The sequence below is a fragment of the Chiloscyllium punctatum genome, chromosome 7 (genome assembly GCF_047496795.1).
Source record: "Chiloscyllium punctatum isolate Juve2018m chromosome 7, sChiPun1.3, whole genome shotgun sequence".
NCBI classification, from domain to species: domain Eukaryota; kingdom Metazoa; phylum Chordata; class Chondrichthyes; order Orectolobiformes; family Hemiscylliidae; genus Chiloscyllium; species Chiloscyllium punctatum.
The window spans coordinates 85334126-85349341 of NC_092745.1; the positions used below are offsets into that span (position 1 = coordinate 85334126).

The 15216-nt window shown below is 41.6% G+C and overlaps 1 protein-coding gene across 5 annotated transcripts in view; it reads left to right on the forward strand.

Moving 5' to 3' along the window:
- Nucleotides 1-15216, forward strand: part of patj (PATJ crumbs cell polarity complex component) — a 390366-nt gene that overhangs the window by 43194 nt on the left and 331956 nt on the right. For all 5 annotated transcript variants that reach the window (XM_072574241.1, XM_072574240.1, XM_072574242.1 and 2 more), the window contains exons 11-13: nucleotides 1030-1159; nucleotides 2455-2571; nucleotides 5215-5291. In XM_072574241.1, the coding sequence (XP_072430342.1) occupies nucleotides 1030-1159; nucleotides 2455-2571; nucleotides 5215-5291 (324 nt within the window). The remainder of the gene's footprint in view (nucleotides 1-1029; nucleotides 1160-2454; nucleotides 2572-5214; nucleotides 5292-15216) is intronic.

A 15216-nucleotide genomic window follows, 5' to 3' on the forward strand; every position in this document is an offset into this window, starting at 1 on the left:
CAGATGTAAAGTTTGATTTCTGGGGCTGTGAAAGTGCAATTCTGAATGATGTGTAAGCGCCATGCTGGCTGTTACAATCATTTTTAGAAAGTAAATACGTGCATAAGTTGGTAAGTGAAAGCAGGAATGTGTTTACTTTCACTCCATATCAAAGCAGCACAGATTTCTACCATTCCATACTGCAATCGTGCCCTGGGGTCAAAGTGCTACCTCCAGAGACACCTATTTAAAGTCTACTAACGATGTGCAAACCATTTTTCTCTTCTTGATGCTCAAGGCTAATTATAACATGGACATCTTTTTTCCTTAAGTGATTTGATTTCAATAACTAAGTCAAAGTGTGTTTCTGTCCCTTGATGCACAGTCCCCAGAGCCCTTACTCACTAAGAGGGAGAGGAGACTGAAGCAGCAAGTTGGAGAGTTGGAAAATGGGAGGCTCAGCAAGAACATGAGTCAAGGCACGACAGTGGCCACAACTTGGAGGGCAGGGGCAAGAGGACCATGAGCGGGAGAGGCTACGGTTGGAGGATCAGGAATAGGATCATGGGTTAGGGAGTGGGACAAGCTGCAAGTTTGAGGGTTGGCTGTGAAAGAATAGTTTAAAGTGCAGGTAAGGTTGTAAACCAGAGGGATGGTAAGAGGAAGATGTGCAATGATCAACATGGAAAAGAGAAGGGATGGGTGGCAAGTGGTAGTTCAGAAAGCAGCATTGGTCATGAGTGGGAGAGAAACAGAAAGTTACCAGATTTTTAAGGCAAATAAATTTATTTTATCTTAATTTTTTTTTTCATTTACCAATCTCATATTGTTGCAATGTGTTGTATTTCCATTTATAGAGTATGATGCTTTAATGTATTTTTCTGATATGAAATGCCAAAACAGACCCTAAGTACACTATTTGGTTTGGATACATTAAGAAAATCTGACTCAGTTAAAATAATTTCATTGAAAGTCATGATTTCCAGGAGCATAGCTACTGATTTCAGTGAGGACTGACTGTGTGTTACCATTTGCTGATCATTTTTAAAGGTTGATGGAGTTAATATTCAGGAATTTACAAATCAAGAAGGGATTGATGCTTTACGAAACACTGGAAAAACCGTCAACCTTACAATAGCAAGAAGGAAGATGGATGATACTCACGGACATTATGAAAAAGGTTGTTTACACTGTACCTTCATCCTGTTTTTAAAAAAACTGTTTTAACAAAATTCCAAAAATATCACGTTTAGTTGTGGTTGTCGATTTTATTTAAAAAAAAATTTCAACCTGACTTTGAATGACTTTTCTAATTAGTCAAAAATAATTATTCACCTGATAGAAAAATATTGTAAACACTTTTCTATTCAACAAAAAATATCAACCAAACTTGTTGGAAACCTCAGTAATAATGCGCTGTGCATTATATGTAATGTCACCATAGAAAAATTTGCTTTTCTTATAGTTTAAGTTAAAAAGAGGCAATATTGTTATTTTTCTGCTATCCTCCAGAATAGTTTACTGAAAGATTGCTCTAATTAATTATAGTAATTTGACCTTTATCTTTTCCCAGCACAAGTTTTCTAATTTGTTTATATGGTTATGCTGTATTAGGGAAATGTCTCTGAGTGTATCTCTCATATACCTCCTTGTTTTCCAATGGAATGGTTTGACTTACGTGATACTTAGATGCACTGTATTTTACAGCTTAATACTCATTCATGTCTGATTTATATAACATTTGGGTCAGACAGGGAGCAAATCAAAACCAAACAGGAATAGACTGTGCCAGTTAACAATTGGTAAGTCCAAAAACTCAAATCAACAGCGATTTTTGAGAAGATTTGTAGCTCAGTTTGATGACTGTCACTAATTAAGTTCTCTGGTATGGTGATGAACTTTCACGGTCAGTGAGCTAACTTACATACTTAATACAAATCAACAGTTAGTGAACAGTTCCCAATAAAAAGCTTCACAGACATTTTAAAAATAATTTTGTCATCTATCTTGTTTACTGAGAACCTGTGAAGCATAGAATTAAAATGAAACTTGACAATGCAAAAGTAAAGGGTTTGTAATTTTTAGAATGTTAAGAGGAGAAAAACCAAAAATCTACCTAATCATATTTAGAAAGCTTCAGAAGTTGAAATAATGGAGATATTTCACTTCAAACTGTGCTCATAGTTGCACAGTTCTAGCTTTCATACTGTCCATAGGAACTTAATTGACAGTTCCACCACATGATGCCAAACGCTCTGTAGAATGTTGTATACTACTTCCAATTAAACTTGGATTTTCCTAAAATTATACTCACAAGAGACCTGTTCACTCCAACAATGAAGAAAGTGAACGTTTATTAATATAGGATGGTTTAAAAAATCTCAAATGGTGAGAGATTTGTAATGCTGTCTTTAATTATGCAAGAGCTTTAATTGTATATAATTTTAACAGTGCACTCTCTTCCTTATTTTACAGCTGAACCGGATAATATGACTCCTGTGGCAAATGCAGTTATCACTGAAAGTAGCATTCATTCTGCTGTTGAAGAGCAGAGAAATGCACAGATGCAGGAACCACAACATCAAATTGATGGTATGTGCGTTTATGTAATATTTGTGTAACATCATTCCCTAGATCTAAGTGCAAAATTTAAATGAAAGTTGGAGTACAATACTGACAGAGTACTACACCCTCAGAAACATGAACAGAAATTGTTGGAAAAAGTCAGCAGGTTGAGCAGCATCTGTGGAGAGAAAACAGAGTGGATGTTTCAGGTCCAGTGACCCTCCTTCAGAACTGAATGTAGATAGGAAAAGTTGGTGTATATGCTGAAGCTGGGTTGGGGGAGGAGTAAACAATAGCTGGAAATGGAGCCCAGAGAAAGAAAACAACTGTTGAGCAGACAAAGGAATTGGTCTACCTGGAAGAATCATGACTTTCAAATGGGGACAATTATTGGATGATAATGACTTGGTTGTGGTAGCAGTCCATGTGTTGTGGGGGTTTGGGTAAGGACATGGGAGACTGCACTAGCAGAATAGGAGAAAGTGAGGACTGCATATGCTGAAGATCAGAGTCAAAAAGTGCAGTGATGGAAAAGCGCAGCATGTGAGGAGCAGGAGAGTCAATATTTTGGGCATCAGCCCTTTATTAGGAGCCACACTTTTTGACTCTGCACTATCAGAATGTCTAACATCATAGATGGGACTAGCAGACTCATGCCATTTTTGTTTTGTGAAGAAGAGGAGGAAAGCTCTCCTAGTTTCCTGACTACTATTTATTACTCAGCCCACACTTCATGATGTGTCAAGTGAAGATAGATTTCCAAGTTTGTTATTTTTTGCACCCTCTCTTCCTTATGTCTAATCTAGATTTTATCTCGAAGAATTTTGGGATTTGTTCTCTTGTTTTCCAAAAGGAAACTGAGTGAATGGTGTCTGAAGTGGAGAAAAAAATACAGCTGTTTGATACAGCTGCAGCATATGAAATAAGATATACTGCACACTGAAACTGCACAATTTCAATTCAGCTTGCAAAATCAAATGTGGTCAAAATAATTAAGTTTGTGGCTATAATTTTGTGAAGAGCTGATAGTTGGAAAGTACTCTTTATTGAAGGTATTAAAATGAATAAAGGATGTTTAACTGAATCATTGTAATCAGTGAGCAATCAAGTGCCAAATTAATATCATTATGGATAAGACTAAAGTGGTACATTTTGCAAATAAATGGGATAGAGGTGCTAAGTAATTTAGGGGAATAGACTCACAAATTATTAAAAGTAGCAATTCACATTAATAAACTACTGTGGCTCTTTTCTGTGTCTGTAAGAGAATATCAGAAACAGGAATCTATGTCATGACTCCCCACAACCTTTCCATCATTTCAAGATACAGGTAACGAGTGTGTTGGAATACCCTCCATTAGCCTGGATGAGTGTGACTTCAACAACATTCAAGATGATTGAGACAATCCAGAAAAAAAACAGTCAGCCTTCTGGACACTTGATTCACCATCTTGACCATTCAAGCTTTTACCATTGGCATTCAGTGGCAGCATTGTATACTGTTTACAAAATGGACTGCAGTAACTTCCCAAGTCATCTCTGACAACTTTTGAATCTCCTTTGAGCGATTTATAGAATAAATAATTCCTTACCACACACAAGCAACTACACAAGTTCTTAGGAAAGACTTGATTAGTTTAGCATGCAGAGAGTCCTGTGGACTAGTCACTGTCAGTCTGGCGCTCTTTGCTGGGTTAAATTGGCATGAGATTGACATGGATTATTTTGAAAGCAAATTTGGATAGCAGACAGATCTTCTTACTCTTTTCTTACAGAATTGCAGGAATTGCTAGGCCATTTCAAAGGACATTGGAGTTACTCACATAGTGTGATATTTCAGCCTAATTCCTTCTGATTTTTTTTCAAAGCTAATTCAGTAAGAGGTAAAAATAAAGAGAGTGTACTACAGTAATTTCTGTCACAATTTTAAGCTCTGAGTGAAATAGCAGCCCATGTGATAACAATGCCTGGTGCGGGAGTTCTGGGGGTAATGACATGGGAGAATGTACTCGGGCCCTGAAATTATTAAACTCAATATTAAGTCCAGATACCTGCAGGGTCCCCAAGTGGAAAGTGAGGTGCTGTTCTTCCAACTTGCATTGACGATTTGGAGATGCCGGTGTTGGACTGGGGTGTACAAAGTTAAAAATCACACAACACCAGGTTATCGTCTAACAGGTTTAGTTGGAGCACACTAGCTTTCGGAGCGATGATTTTTAATTTGCACTGAGCCTTGGTGGAGCATTGCACTAAGCTCGAGACAGAAATGTTGAGCAGGGAACACGATGGTGAGTTGAAATGACAGGCACCCACAAGCCTGGTCATTTTTGTGGACAGATGAGGTGTTTTGTAAAGCAGTCAGCCAGTCTGTGTTTCATCTCCCCAGTGTAGAGTAGACTATGTTGTGAACAGCGAATAAAGTGGATTGAGTGAAGGGGAAATAAATTGCTACTTCACCTGGAAGTAGTGTCTGGGGCATTGGATAATGATGAAGGAGGAAGTAAATGGGCAATTTGTTTTGGTTGAGTGAAGTGCAGGTATATAATGCTCCCAGTATACTATTTTTAATCAGTTGTGGCAATTTCAATTGAATGAATGAATTAATTGTTCCAAAACAAACCAATAATGTAAATAATAATTCTAAATTAATGTGACTCATTTTAATTCCAGGATCCGAACCTATTCCATCAAAAGAAGAATCGAAATCCAGATGGGAAAATTTGTTGGGACCAGAGTACGAAGTAATGGTAGGAGTTTCTTCCACTATTCAGTTGACAAGAATTGAGTATTAGGAAATAACCATATAATGCAATAAAGTTAGTGATGATACCTCTCTTCATTTTATTTGTGAAAATTTTGGAATGTGGGTTCCATTTAGAAATGGGGGTGCAGTTTTATAGGGGCCGTAATGACAATGGTGGACTGTGGCTGATTTGTGGAAAATTGTGAGAGAGGTGGCAATGGGCACAACTTGCTGTATCTTTTATGCAACTGTTGAAGTTTTGAGGCAAGATTCTTACTGGACAGCAGCAAGTTGCTTATCAAGGGACATTATTGCTTGTTAAATACTTTTTTAATGGCTTGTCTTGCCTCACTGATGTGTCGCTTCCAATCTTATCATATGTGCCAAAGAAAGGAGAGACCGAGAATTCTAGTTTCGGAAGTCAGAGGTGGTAACTTTGGCTCACTGCTCGCTTCAAAGAACTTGGAAAGCAGGCACCAGTGTCTCATGGGATGCTCCAGATCACAGACAATGGCATCTGTTGTGCCTATCTCTGACAACACACAAATGAATAAAAGTGGACAGATCCCCAGAATCTGATCATGTGTACCCTTGAGCTCTGTGGGAAGCGATTGCTGGGCCCCTTGCTGAGATATTTATATCATTGATAGCCACATGTGAGGTGCCGCAAGACTTGGAGGTTGGGTAACGTGGTGCCACTATTTAAGAAAGGTGGTAAGGAAAGGCCAGGGAACTATAGACTGGTGAGTCTGACGTTGATGGTGGGCAAGTTGTTGGAGGGAATCCTAGGGGACAGAATTTACATGCATTTGCTAAGCCAAGGACTGATTAGAGATGGTCAACATGGCTTCATGCGTGGTAAATCAAAGAGGATTGATGAGGGCAGAGCGGTAGACGTGATCTATATGGACTTCAGTAGGGCATTCAACAAGGTTCCTCATGGGAGACTGGTTAGCAAGATTAAATCTCACGGAATACAGGGAGAGCTAGCCATTTGGATACAGAACTGAGTCGAAGGTAGAAGACAGAGGGTTCTGATGGTGGGTTGCTTTTCAGGTTGGAGGCCTGAAATCAGTGGAGTGCCACAAGGATCAGTGCTGGGTCCACTGCTTTTTGTCATTTTAAAAATGATTCGAATGTGAATATAGAAGGTGTAGTTAGTAAGTTTGCAGATGACACCAAAATTGGAGGTGTAATGGACAGCAAAAAAGGTTACCTTAGAGTACAACAGGATCTTGATCAGATGGGTCAATGGGCTGAGGAGTGTAGATGGAGTTTTATTTAGATAAACACAAGGTGTTGCATTTTGAAAAAGCAAATCAGAGCAGGGCTTATACACTCAATGGGAATGTCCAAGGGAGTGTTGCTGAACCAAGAGATCTTGGAGTGCAAGTTCATAGTTCCTTGAAAGTAGAGTCGCAGGATAGTGAAGAAGGCATTTGGTATGCTTATTTTAATTGGCCAGAGCGTTGAGTATCGGAGTTGGGAGGTCATCTTGCAGCTGTACAGGACATTGGTTAGGCCCCTTTTGGAATATTGCATGAAATTCTGGTCTCCTTTCTATCGGAAGAATGTTGTAAAACTTAAAAGGGTTCAGAAAAGATTTACAATGATGTTGCCAGTGCTGGATGGTTTGAGTTATAGGGAGAGGCTGAATAAGCTGGGGCTATATTCTCTGGAGTGTCAGAGGCTGAGGGGTGACCTTATAGAGGTTTATAATATCATGAGAGGCATGGATAGGGTAAATAAACAAAGTCTTTTCCCTGGGGTGGGGGAGTCCAAAACAAGAGGGCATAGGTTGAGGGTGAGAGGGGTAAGATATAAAAGGGAACTCAGGGGCAACATTTTCACACAGAGGCTGGTGCATGGAAAGAGCTGCCAGAAGAAGAGGTGGAGGCTGGTACAATTACAGCATTTCCAAGACATTTGCATGAGTGTATGAATAGGAAGGGTTTGGAGGGATATGGACCAAGTGCTGGCAAATGGGACTAGATTGAGTTAGTATATCTGGTCGGCATGGACAAGTTGGACCGAAGGGTCTGTTTATGTGTTGTACGTCTCTATGATTTTACATGGCAGATCTCTGATCTAGGGTGTAGGTTTGCTCGCTGAGCTGTAGGTTTGATATCCAGATGTTTCATTACCTGGCTAGGTAACATCATCAGTGGCGACCTCCAAGTGAAGTGAAGCTGTTGTCTCCTGCTTTCTATTTATATGTTTGTCCTGGATGGGATTTGTGGTGATGTCATTTCCTATTCATTTTCTGAGGGGTTGATAGATGGTATCTAGATCTATGTGTTTGTTTTTGGCGTTGTTGTTGGAGTGCCAGGCCTCTCGGAATTCTCTGGCATGTCTTTGCTTAGCCTGTCCCAGGATAGATGTGTTGTCCCAGTCGAATTGGTGGTTTCTTTCATCCATGTGTAGGGCTACAAGGGAGAGAGGGTCGTGTCTTTTTGTGGCTAGCTGGTGTTCATGTATCCTGGTGGCTAACTTTCTTCCTGTTTGTCCTACATAGTGTTTGTGGCAATCCTTGCAGGGAATTTTGTAGATGACATTGGTTTTGTCCATGGGTTGTACTCGGTCTTTTAAGTTTGTTAGTTTTTGTTTGAGAAAGTTGGTGCGTTTGTGTGCTTCTAGGATTCTGAGGGGTCTTAGTAGTCTGGCTGTCATTTCTGAAACTTCTTTGAAGCATGGTAAGGTGGTTAGGGTTTCTGGTTGTGTTGGTCTGCTTGTCGTGGTTTGTTCTTGAGGAATCTGCGGACTGTATTTTTTTGAGTATCCGTTCTTTTGAATAGTGGAGTCTCTGATCTACTCACAGCACACTTTTGCATTTCAGCGGGCACCCTGGGGTACAAGTGCAACTGTCATTGTAATGCCGCAGCAAGGGCACTTTGTGGTCAGGGATATTCACCCAGTTCATGGTCTGGACTGGAATACATTTCCTAACTGTACACTTACTGTTGTAGCACTCACTCGCACTGAACCAACTGGAGGATACTGTATTTCTGCCTTGCATGGCCTTGCCTTGCCTTTTTATGCTTTGTTCCCTCAACCAGAAAAAACAAGCTCATGATGTTGCTGTATTATCATGTTGTTTAGCACAGACACAAAGTTGGGAAGTTGGCCGTGGTTATCAGCTGTCCTCAGTCATGCTAAGGGAGATTTGTTCACGGGGTCCCTGCACAGTAATGAAAGGGCAGCCTCTGATACCAGTTCAGCAACTTGGACATTTTCAGTCAGCCAGTTGGGTGATTAGAGTCCGGATTCCCTCCACATGAGGAGTGAGGGGTTAAATTGGGCAGCCTACCATTTGCCTTGACTCTTTGGGGGCTTCTTTCCAGCTGGATTGAGGGAAATGGTGTCCTAAATACTGTTAGTGCAGGTGGAGAGGTGTACTGAGCAAGTAAATAGGCAGAGGGCATACAGGGTAAGTAGTGTTGGAGCTGTGACAGCGAGTGGGGGAACAAGTAGCAGGAAATAAAGTGAGTGGTAGAGCTTGAGCCTTGCTGGGAGGTAGTTATAGTATTAGAGAGAAAGTGAGTATGAGATTTTGGAGAGAAGGTGATGGCACCTCTGGGAGAGTGGAGAATGACATTAGCCTTTTTGTCCTGTGCTAGGCGTTCCTCCAGTTGGCTGAGATTGCTTCAATCTGGGTGGCAATCTTGGACTAGGCTGGCATAGTTTGATGTTATGGCCTTGACAGCTGGTTCTTGGAGAAAAGCAAGGTCCTCTCTTTGTACCACTCTGTCCAGCAGGATCTCCAGGTCCCTACACATAAAGCAGATATCAAATTTTCTTTGCCTGCCATGTCTGTGGCAAGTGTTAGGAACTGTGCAGTGCAGCTCTGAGCTATCAGTGCTTGTCCAGGTGCACAGTGCCCTTTTCAAGACTGCATTAGTGCCAAGACTGCTGGTCAATTTTGCAATTTCTTGGCAGTGACAAATTGTTGAGGGAATGGCATATGGTAAGATGGGGGTAGAATTGTGCAAGAGGGATAGAAAGTTAATTACGTGGGTTTGAAATGATATGGTGAGAAATTCTGCAAAAAAAACCTGATGAAACTTGACGCTTAGAGTCATAGAGGTGTACAACATGGAAACAGGTTCTTCGATTCAACACGTCCATGCTGACCAGATATGCTAAATGAATCTGGTCTTATTTGTCAGCATTTGGCCCATCTCCCTCTAAACCCTTCATATTCAGAGACCCATCCAGATGGCTTTTAAATGTTCCAATGGACCAGTCTCCAACACTGGCAGCTGACTCCATACCCACCCCACTCTCTGTGTGAAAAGGTTGCTCCTCAAGTCCCTTTTAACTTTTTCCCCTCTCACCTTAAACCTATGCCCTCTAATTTTGGACTTCTCCACCTGGGGTAAATACCTTGTCCTGGATTAGTGGTGCTGGAAGAGCACAGCAATTCAGGCAGCATCCAAGGAGCTTTGAAATTGACGTTTCGGGCAAAAGCCCTTCATCAGAATCTGGTTTCCAGCATCTGCAGTCATTGTTTTTACCTGATAAATACCTTGTCCATCTACCCTATCCCTTATGATTTTATAAACATCTCCAAGGTCACCCCTCAGCCTCTAAAGCTCCAGGGAAAATAGCCCCAATCTATTCAGCCTTTCTATAAAGCTCAAACCTTCCAACCCAGGCAACACCTTTGTAAATCTTTTCTGAATCCTTCCAAGTTTTACAACATCTTTACTATTGGTGGGAGACCAGAATTGCACCTAGTACACCAATAGTGGCCTAACCAATGCCCTGAACCTCCGCAACATGACCTTCCAACTCCTATACTCAGTGCACTGACAGATAAAGGCAAGCATTCAGAATGCCTTCTTCACTATCCTCTCTACCTGCGACTCTACTTCCAAGGAACTATGAACTTGTGCTCCAAGGTCTCTTGGTTCAGCAATACTCCCCAGGACCTTAGATTAAGTGTTTAAGTCCTGCCCTGATTTGCCTTTCCAAAATGCAGCACTTCGCATTTATCTAAATTAAACTCCATTTGCTATTCAAAGCTCATTGACCTAACTAATCAAAATCCTGTTGTAATCTGAGGTAACCTTTTTCACTATCCACTACACCTCCAATTTTGGTGTCATCCGCAAATTTACTAACTACACATCAAAATCATTTACATAAATGACGAAAAGCATTGAATCCACCATCGATTCTTGTGGCACACTGTTGGTCACAGGCCTCCAGTCTGAAAAACAACCCTCCACCACTGCCGTCCCTCTTCACCTTCAAGCCAGCATCCAAATGGCTAGTTGCCCACCACTGATGCCCAGCTTACCGGTCAATAGTTCCCTGGCTTTTCCTTATCACCTTGCTTAAATAGTAGCACCATGTTAGCCAACCTCCAGTCTTCTAACACCTCACATGTGGCTATTGATGACATAAATATCTCAGCAAGCGGCCCTGCGATTAATTCCCTAGCTTCTCATGAAGTTTAAGGGTCCACTTGATCAGATCCTGGGGATTTATCCACCTTTATGTGCTTCTTTTAAGATTAGATTAGATTCCCTACAGTGTGGAAACGGACCCTTCGGCCCAACAGGTCCACACCAACCCTCCAAAGAGTAACTTATCCAGACCCCTGCATTTAGCCCTGGCTAAGTCGCCTAACACTATGGGCAATGTAGCATGGCCAATTCACCTGACATGCACATCTTTGGATTATGGGAGGAAACCAGAGCACCCGAAGGAAATCCACGCTGACACGGAGTGCAAACTCCATCCAGACCGTTGCCCGAGGTGGAAATTGAACCTGGACCCCTGGCACTGTGAGGCAACAGTGCTAACCACTGAGCCACTGTGCCAACCCTAAATCTACTGTTCCAATAAAACACTTATTAAATGTACCTTAACATAATTTAAAAACCATACAGCATCTGTCATCTTTGATGTCTTTCTTCTTTCGGTTGAAGATCTCTTTGGGTCGTCGTCTTTCTTTCACTGCGAATATGTTTCATATGAAAAGGTTCCTTTGATCGAGAGGGTTTCAGTGTTTTGTGTCTTTCTTGATGGCAGTTACTCGGTCTGACTTACAAACTGCCTGCTTTTCTTAGACCGCCAACATCGGATCGTTTCATTGATTGGATGTTGGCAAAAGAATAAATTCAAACTCAATTGGATTTTCGTATCCTAGGGCATAACTTAAACTGGTTAAATTCAAATTGTTGTCAAAATAGTAACCAACTTTGGGATCCATTTCACAGCCAAATGTTACGTATTTTCAATTCTCCAGTACACTGAGACTGCTGTTGTAAGCTCTGTGCACAACAGCATTCACTCTCTCTTAAAGGTACAGTACATGCCTTCAATTTCATAGCACTCAACCTTCCTTCTTATTCTTCATCAAAACCTCAACTTCTCTCCCCATCCAGCATTCCCTGCACCTACCAGCCTTCCCTTTCACCCTAACAGGAACATATTGTCTCTGGACTCTCGTTATTTCATTTTTGAAGGCTTCCCATTTTCCAGCCATCCCTTTACCTGTGAGCATCCACCCTCAATCAACTTTTGAATGTTCTTACCTCAAACTGTCAAAATTGGCCTTCCTCCAATTTAAAATTTTAACTTTTAGATCCGGTCTATCCTTTTCCATCACAATTTTAAAACTAATAGAATTATGGTCACTGGCCCCAAAGTGCTCCCCCACTGACACCTCAGTCACCAAGTCTGCCTTATTTTCCAAGAGTAGGTCAAGTTTTGCATCTTCTCGAGAAGGTACATCCACATACTGAATCAGAAAATTTTCTTGTACACTGAACGAATTCCTCTCCATCCAAGCTGTGAACGCTATCATAGTCCCAGTGTATGCTTGGAAGGTTGAAATCCCCGATCGTAACCATCCTATTGTCTTACAGATAACCGAGATTATCTTACAAATTTATTTCTCAATTTCCCGCTGAATATTGGGGGACATCTATAGTACAATCCCAATAAGGTGATCATCGTTTTCTTATTTCGCAATTCCACCCAAGTAACTTCTCTGGATGTATTCCCAGGAATATCCTCCCTAAATACAGTACTAATGTTATCCCTAATCAAAAACACCACTCCCTTTCCTCTCTTGCCTCCCTTTTGCTCCTTCCTATAGCATCGATACCCTGGAACATTAAGCTGCCAGTCCTGTCCATCACTGAGCCATGTTTCTGTAATTGCTATGATATCCCAGTCCCATGTTCCTAACCATGCCCTGAGTTCACCTGCCTTCCCTGTTAGGCCTCTTGCATTGAAATAAATGCAGTTTTATTTATCAGTCCTGCCTCGTTCTCGACTTTGTTTCTGCCTGCCCTATCTGTTTGATTTACTCCTTTTCCTAACTATACCAGTCTCAGAATGCTCTCTTTTCTCATCTTCCTGTGTTTCTCCCACCAACCCCTTCCTGGTTTAAATCATCCTGAGCAGCTCTAGCAAACTACCCACAAGTCCCCTTCTAATTTCGATGCAATCAGTCCTCCTTGTCCGATCACTTCTACCCCAGAGAAGAGATTCCAATGATCCAGATATTGTGAATCATTCTCCCCTCCGCCAGCTCGTCAGCTATAGCATTCATCTGCCCCATCCTCCTATTCCCACCCTCACTAGCTTGTGGCACCGGGAGTAAACCAGATATTACCACCTTTGAGGACCTGCTTTTTAAATTCCCACCCAACTTCCTATATACTCTCCTTAGAATCTCATCCTTTTCTCTTCCTCTGCCGTTAGTTCCACTGCGACTTCCTGCTGGTCCCTTTTCTGTTGTAGAACATTCTGTGCCCCTGATCCTGGCTCCAGGGAGGCAACACACCATTCTGATGTCTGACTTTTGGCCCTCGAATCGTCTGTATGTACCTCTGACTAGGGAGTCCTCTAACACAGTCGATTGTTTGGAACCTGGCATACCCGTCGTTAAATTAGAGCCAGTCTCGGTACCAGAAACCTGGCTGTCAGTGCTACATATCCCTGAGAGTCCATCAACCCCTACATTTTCCAAAACAGCATGCTTGTTTGAGATGCAGATAATTGGCTGAAAGAAATGTAAGATTCAGCCTAGAGTGTGATTAAGTAGTGCAACATTTCATCCAACTTAATCTTACGGAAAGCCACTATCCAACTTAAGAATGACTTCAATTCAGTTTAATAGATTTTATGAATTATTTTTAAGCTATTTCTAGTGTACTATTTATCTTGTTTGAAGTGGATTATAATTAGATTTATGAAAATAAAATACCACAGATGCTGGAATTCTGAAATAAAAACTAAAATTCTTGAATTATACAAATTTGGCAGCATCTGTGGAGAACAAAACAGTTAATACTTCAAGTCTGTAACTTGCTGAAAGGTCTGTTTTTCTATTTTAATTGTGTTTGGATTAGCTTTTAATGTGCCAGACTTGCAAATTTCAAGAGTCGACAACTGAATTGATAAGCAAATACTTAAGTGAGTGAAGATACATCGCCATGTCGACCATTTTTATACACATTTGATATCTATATATGTTTCAAAAGTCTGAATTTACTCATCACAAGCAGACAAGTTGTGTGTATTTTCTTGGTCTGTGAATATTTTGAAATATCCTGCTTCATGCAGCTTCTGTGAATTAACAACAATACATATAATTTCTATTCTTCATGTACCCCATGAGTGTTAGAATGTTTATACAGATTTGGTCCACATTGTGAGTCTACTGAACACTTGCTATGCTTGTTTTTTTTGGTGTCAGAAAATGCTGGGTGTAATGTTAGGAAATTGAATTGCTGTTGGCAACATCCTTCCTAGCTTCTTCAAGCTTGCTGACTTGAATTCCTTTTGTCCTTAATTCACCATCTTTCTGTATTTCCTAAATCTCTATAACTAAATAAGCTCTTATACTGGGAATTTTGGCTGCCCATTTGAGATTATTGTCGAAACGTGTGAAGCTGGAAGAGCACAGCAGGTCAGGCGGCATCCAAGGAGCAGGAGAATTGACATTTTGGGCATAAGCCCTTCATCAGGAATATGGAGGGGGGAGGGGGCAAGCTGGAAAGGCAATAGGTGGATGCAGATGAGGGGGTGACGGTGATAGGTTGGAGCAGATAGGTGGGATGGAAGATGGACAGATAGAACAGTTCCAGAGGGCAGAGCCAAGTTGGAGGGTTCGATCTGGGATGAGGTGGGGCGAGGGGAGAAGAGTCAATCAGTGAATTTGACGTTGATGCCATGTGGTTGGAGGGTTCCAAGGTGGAAGATGAGGTGTTCTTCCTCTAGGTGCCAGGTGACTTGGATTTGGCAATGGATGAGGCCCAGGATTTGCAATTTCTTGTTGGGTGGGGGGTGGGAGTTGAAGTGGTTGGCCACAGGACAGTGGGGTTGTTTGGTCCATGTGTCCCAAAGATGTTCCCTGAAATGTAACATGATTAGCTGTCCTGTGTCTCCAATGTAGAGGAGACCACGTCAAAAACAACGGATACCGTATATGAGGTGTTTAAATTTGCAGGAAAATCTTTGCTGGATGTGGAAAGATCCTTTGGGGCCTTGGATAGAGGTGAGGAGGGAGGTGTGGACACAGGTTTTACACCTCTTGTGGCACCAAGGGAAGGTGCTGGGAGTGGAGGGTGGATTGGTGGGGGAGTGTGGGTCTCACTAGAGAGTCTCGGAGGGAATGGGTTCTGCGGAATGCCAATAGGTGTGGGGAGGGAAATATTTCTTCTGTCTTGGGACCTTCCAACCACACAACATCAACATCGACCACTCGTTTACTCATCTCCCCTCCCCCACCTCATTTCAGATCCGACCCTCCAACTTGGCACTGCTGTCTTGAACTGTCCTACCTGTCCATCTTGCTTCCTACCTATCCGCTCCATTCTCCAATCTGACCTATCATCATCATCCTGCACCCACCTATCGCCTTCCCAACTTCCTCACCCGAGCCTCCTTTTTATCTCTCAGCCTTC